Here is a 6,000-nt window from a genome sequence, read left to right as displayed (position 1 = left end):
AAAATGGATGAGTTCATGTTAGTTGACATGAATTTTTGTGAAGATAAGATTATCTCCCATTATGTAGCTATTTGAGAACAAGAAAATGATAATGATAATGAACGTTAGCCCACCAGTTCTAATCAGAGACAGGTTGAGGAGTGTGTTTTATCCTTTTATTGTTGTTGTTTTGTGTGTGTGCGTGTGTGTGTGTGTGTGTGACTTGCTCAAATCCAATAGCCCATCCTGTTTATCTTCACTTTTTAAGTAATCGTAATGTTATGTCTGATCAGTGTGATTATAAGTTCAAGTGGTAACAGAGAAGAATATTTGAAACTCACCATCCTGTGATGTGCACAGTGGATATTGTAATGTTAATCAACTACTTAAAATGAGGGTCAGTGAATTTAAAAAGCACACCGATAGCCGTCTTACAGCTACAGAAATAGCACAAAGAAAGTCACAAAGGCTTATTCAGAGACCAATACATTTTTACTCAAATAATATACAGAATATAAACACAAGTTTGTCATACACGCACATTAAGAAAAAACGTGCAACATGGGTAAAAAAAACAACTAGAAATATATATAGACATGAATGGATGGATGATATTTATCTTGAAGTGCTTGTAAATCAGGCTACAACTCAAAAAACCCCAAACAGGTTTGTTCCGTGTAAAGTACGCTTAATTTCTCTGAAACTGCACACCAGCTTCCTGAATCAGTGACATTTACAGGCAGTTTTGGGGAGGTACTCTTTCATCTGTTTATTCTGTCTGCAGCAGATCTTCACAGTTAGAAGCCATGGTGCCTGAATAGCACCTTGGGTAAGTCACATCTTGTGCAACTCAATCAGTACATAATAAAATACATAATAAAATAAAAAAATAAAACTTTTCTAGAACACTTAAGATATTGATCTGCAAAGGTTTCATTCCAGAAAGGCATTAAATTCTCCTCTTCTATATGATTTCACAAACAAGATGATTTTTCATTTTATTATCTGGCTCTAGATTTTAAACTAGAGGTAGTAAAAAGCATCTGAGACGTCTAAAAAAAACACAAAAATAGTCTCTGATGTTGTTTGTTTTTTTGTTTGCTTTTTTTTTTTTACAGTGCCTAAACTTTACATTCCACACGAGGGCGCCCACCCTATTGAACTAATTTGAACATAAGCAGGAAAACTATGTAGGATTCAACAGAGAATTGTTTTTGTTTAGTTTGTTTTTCCAATGTGGTTCTCCCCCTTGGCTAGAGAGAGAGATGTCATCAGTAAAACAACAAACATAACTGCTCATAAATAGTACCAAAAGCTGAAGAAGTAAAATGTTTATAACTTCACATCAGTATCAGTGATATTATTTCAATAAATAATACATTTTCAGAAAAACTTGAGTAGAGGAGGCTTTACTTTACACTGCATATGTAACATGCTCATTTTAATGTAAAATAAAATAAACAAATCTAAAATTAATCCAGTTATGATATATTTAAATATTTTTCCTAATTAAACCAATGCCACCTTCTTGAAAGGAGCCTTCAATTCTTAGAATGAATCAACATATCTGCAGTTTCCCTTCGGGTCCATTTTACAACTCACTGAGACTCAACCAGGCATGAAGCTACTTAGTGCTCATCTGGCAAATGGTGAAAGGTAATTAGAACAAAGTTTCATACTCCTCTGACTGCACTAATCTGAAAAATATTTCCAGCAAGGCACAAACAACATGAAAGTCTTCACATTTACAATATCAGTCTTTCCAAACACCAGAACAAGAAAACAGAGGAGGCAAGTCTTGGTGGGGGGGGAAAGTAGCACATTTTGCTCCATGTGGTACTTCCCCTAACCCCACATATTTCTGAAAACAGATTTGTTTTTTGTTTTTTTTTTTATCTTGTGCAAAAGAGACATATGACTGTTGGAACAGACCAAGGAAACACTGAATAACACAACAAAAGAAATTTAAAAACAATGTTAAAGAAAAAGAGAACTTTTATTCTATATATTGTTTTAACTTCTGTATCTGGTGTGTTTTATAGTTTCTACCCACATTATTATTGTTCAAAGTGTGTATTTCTCAGAGTTGTCCCAGCCCTGTTAGAGCATGTACAATGTCAGCAGAAGGTCTATAACACCTGCATATAAATGCATATAGTAGAAAACTCACCAGGTAGTATTGGCAAATATATACTTATAAGAAAAAAAAAAATCCTTATTGACCATGTCAGCCATAATAACTCCTCCTAAGAAGTATAACATCAAGAGGATGGATGTCTACCTTGAATGGTTTCACAGTTTTAAAAAGCGAGGTATAATTCAATAATCCTACATTGTATTACAACAGAACAAACAGTCAAATTTTGACAACTGTACATATTAAAAACACCCCTGTTACAATGCAGACGTTGTGTGTTTAACACACAACAAACAATATAAGGAGGATCTAAGGGGTCTGGAGTAAATTAAACTTTTCCAGGAATGGCTCTCTGAAGCATCAGATGAGGATTTTCATCAAAGGAAAACTTCACCTCATGGCTCTGGGTTAAGTTTCAAAGAGGACTCACTGCTGTCACCGCTTTCCTCAACTGGCCTCCGACACAAAGAGTCCTTGGCTGCAAATAAAAATGTACACATGATCAAGAAAAAAGTAATTAGGAAACATTTTGCCACTATTTTCCATCATGCTATGCCAAACCATCCTGGATTATTAAATCAAAAAACACAGAAAAAGAACATAAACATTCAACAAAATGCACACAAATGTTTTTATTTACTAAATAAAGCGTTGTCTGGTGGTAAGTTAAAATGGACAATCACCTGTGCAGGAGAAACACACTAGCACCTTATTCCAGTGTAAAAGCTGAATGACTTTTTTTGCTATAGGTGTCTTCAATGTTCTTGCACTTAAATGAATAAATACAGCTCAAGAAAGAATTAAGAGACCATTTAAATTAATCAGTTCCTCTGATTTTACTCCTTATAGGTTTATATTTGAGTAAAATGAACATTGTTCTTTTATTCTATTAACTACTGGCAACATGTCTGAAATTCCAAGCATAGATTTTGTATTTATTTGCAGAAAATGAGAAATGGTCAAAATAACAAAAAGATACAGTTCTTTAAGACCTCAAATAATGCAAAGGAAACAAGTTCATATTCATTTAGAAACAACAATTCTAATGTTTGAACTCAGGAAGAGTTCAGAGATCAATACCAGGCAGAATAACCAGGAGATTTTCAGTGCAGTGGCTGTATATTTTTTCACTAAATGAAAGCATGTGAGCCCAGATTGCCTTTAACTTACACTGTACTGCTGGTTTTGACTGCCAGCAGTGGGTAACATGCATCTTGCAGGTCATTGCCGTCAGCCCGAGCAATCCGGCAATTCCCAAAATGAGAATGGCCGTACCTGGAATAAAACGAGACAGTCGGGCTACAGCTTACACCACCCTGGAATCTGAGCGTAACAGAAAGCAGGAAAAGTCTTACCTATGTGAATGCTTGTGGGCTGCGTTGGGGTTATCACATTGGGGCGCTGAACAGTAGTCGTGGTGGTGCTCGATGGTGTCTTCTGTGTTGGAGCCCCCTCATGTGGGCGACGTGTTGTTGAGAGCGAGGAGAAAACCTTTGTGATTGTTGTGGGGGCTACAGTGGTCTGACTATCATTTATCATCTCATTACACACGACGTCAGAGGTTGAGCTTCCAGCCTGTTTGATCCCTGCAGACTTACAGCTGCAGAAACATAACAAAGACAAAAACAACAGCTTTTAGCTACATGTGAACTTGAGGTTTAAGATGGTGTGCAACTATTGAAACTTACTCTTTCCATTTTTGACATTGTGCGTTAATCTCTTTGGTGAAATAACCTTCCTTGCACTTTGAACAAACTGCCAGTGGGAAAAAAAAAAATTTTCATTAAGGTTCAGCCTTTGGATCAAATAATGGAAGCTAAGAAATTTGTTTGAGTCTATAACTTACCCCCGTTTTGCAGTCCAGATCCTATATCACATTTACAGTAGCTTGAATCTTTTGAACGTGGAACAAAGCCATCACGACATCCACACACAGTATTTTTCACTGTGGTGCACTTCTCTTTGACAACACTTCCTGATTCTGAAAAAGCAAGAAAATAATGCCTTTTAGGATTTAAACTACAGAGTCGTTGGTTTAATTTGTGAAAAGAAGCTAAAGGACAGAATCAGTGGCTGGGATCAACTGATAATGATAATGTTTGTAAACAATGTAAACAAATGATAATGTTTGCACTTTATCATTTGCTGTTCATAGAACAGTTTTCAGTCAGTACATGTTGACAAGGTTTTTACTTCTACCTATATAACACGTCATGCATCCATCACATCTTTTGGACTTCTTTGGCGTTGCCTGAAAAGTTCCTTCCCCGCATGGCTCACATACTGTGTGGCCTGAAGGCAGTTCCTTCACTTTCTCACCTACATAAATCACAAGTTGGAGAAAAACAACAGTTTAACTTCTAAGTACTTCAGAAAAAAGACAGAAACAAAAAGAAATCTACATCATTACACAGAACAAGAACAATTTTCTGTCAAATAAAGCGTTACCCAATTTTTTTAAAACACCCAAAAGGTTATTTTTCCTACCTATATTGCATCCTGCGGCATCCGAATCAACAATAAACACATTAAGAGTCAAAATGAACATAAGCAGATTAAACAGAAACATGTTAAGTCGTTCTCTCTGAGTTGACAAGGTTGTTTGTGCACAGCGACATTCGACTGTGAAACAGGAACCCTTTGTGGGTTTTTAGTCAGCATCACATCGCCATTTCCCCTAAAGAAAATGAGAAAAAACCCAACCCACTCGTGTCATGGTTGGTTATCTGAAAATCTATAGCTTTAAAGCTAAAAGTAATTTCAAGAGAATATTATTTATTTCCATTCATAATTTCAAAACCCAAGGCTCTAAACATTAATATGCTTATATTACAATCTCTTTTTGATTTGATTTTTTAAAAAGATAGCGAATTGCCATAAAAGAAAATCTGATGACATATAAACTTAGAAGGGATGAAGTTCTGTGTCTCTAAAACGATAGTAGCAAAAATAAAAAAAATAAATAAAACCAACAAAACCTGATCCTATTTGTAGGGATTGAGTTGTCAACACTGTCCTTTTGTGTTAGATTACAATTTCTCCATGAATATTAGTGTCTTCTCAGAGGTGTTTAACAAAGTCCCACACTAGATCCACTGTCCTTTACATTTTCTCTTTATAAATATAAATCTCTTTTATTAGTCATTTTTGTGCTTTAGAGCCCAACAGTCCGATGGACCATCTACCTTGATTTCCCTCCTTGTCCAACTCTTTATTCACATGCTACATCCATCAACCAAACTTCTCTCCTTTAATAAAGAAACACTGGTAAAGCTAAACCTGCTGAAAAAGCAGCTCATATGTTTGCTTCTCCACACTTAGCCCATTGTAACACATTGTTCACTGGGCAGGAAAAGGCTTTCCCGAAACCATCAGTCATAAAAACGTTCTAGTCGGGTTTTAAAATGTTCAAACAGTGAGTTTCTAATTCATCTCTGTGTTTGTCTGATCTTTGAACTAGTAATTTCATTGACTCTAGCTCTTTCTGTTCTAACCATCATTCCCCCACAAAGAAGGTCATAGTTTCAGGTTATGGCTGAGGATGTTGCCTAGACAACTGCACTAGTTAATTCATTGAAGAAAAAGATGTCACAGACCCAACAGGCATTTAGAGTCATTACTGCATCTTTACATTTCTCTTCTTATGTATATACAGTCATACTCAGTAAATGACTCAGATTATACATACCGATGAGGTTTGTTTGTTACATTAAAATTACCTTTTGAAAATAACAACCTTAACGAAGTGTTAAACATACTTTTCAATAAGCCCACGTCAGTCTGTGTCTAATGAATCCTAAATACGTTTTTCAATGGTATTCTAATTTAATGAATGTGGCTGTGTATTATTTTTCCTTTATTTTATTTTATTGCCTAGTTTTAAA

The 6,000-nt window shown here is 35.5% G+C and overlaps 1 protein-coding gene across 1 annotated transcript; it reads right to left on the bottom strand.

Moving 5' to 3' along the window:
- Window positions 1-1,095: 1,095 nt before the first annotated feature.
- Window positions 1,096-4,777, bottom strand: si:ch73-361p23.3 (tumor necrosis factor receptor superfamily member 4). The gene is made up of 7 exons (XM_007550831.2): window positions 4,604-4,777; window positions 4,316-4,435; window positions 3,963-4,097; window positions 3,805-3,871; window positions 3,472-3,716; window positions 3,287-3,391; window positions 1,096-2,594 (listed from the first exon to the last, which is right to left on the bottom strand). The coding sequence occupies exons 1-7, from the start codon at window positions 4,683-4,685 to the stop codon at window positions 2,512-2,514; spliced, it is 837 nt and encodes a 278-aa protein (XP_007550893.1). The 5' UTR covers window positions 4,686-4,777; the 3' UTR covers window positions 1,096-2,511.
- Window positions 4,778-6,000: the final 1,223 nt, after the last annotated feature.

The sequence above is a fragment of the Poecilia formosa genome, unplaced genomic scaffold (assembly GCF_000485575.1).
Source record: "Poecilia formosa unplaced genomic scaffold, Poecilia_formosa-5.1.2 Scaffold2, whole genome shotgun sequence".
NCBI classification, from domain to species: Eukaryota; Metazoa; Chordata; class Actinopteri; order Cyprinodontiformes; family Poeciliidae; genus Poecilia; species Poecilia formosa.
The sequence above is the reverse complement of the archived record's forward strand: the minus strand, read 5'-3'. Positions and strand labels throughout refer to the sequence as shown.

Coding starts and splice junctions, on each gene's coding strand:
- si:ch73-361p23.3 (XM_007550831.2), bottom strand. CDS start 4,685: ATGTTTCTGTTTAATCTGCTTATGTTCATTTTGACTCTTAATGTGTTT. Junction 4,098..4,315: donor ATGCATGACGTGTTATATAG/GTAGAAGTAAAA, acceptor TTGCTTTTTCAG/AATCAGGAAGTGTTGTCAAA. Junction 3,872..3,962: donor ATCTGGACTGCAAAACGGGG/GTAAGTTATAGA, acceptor TCCCACTGGCAG/TTTGTTCAAAGTGCAAGGAA.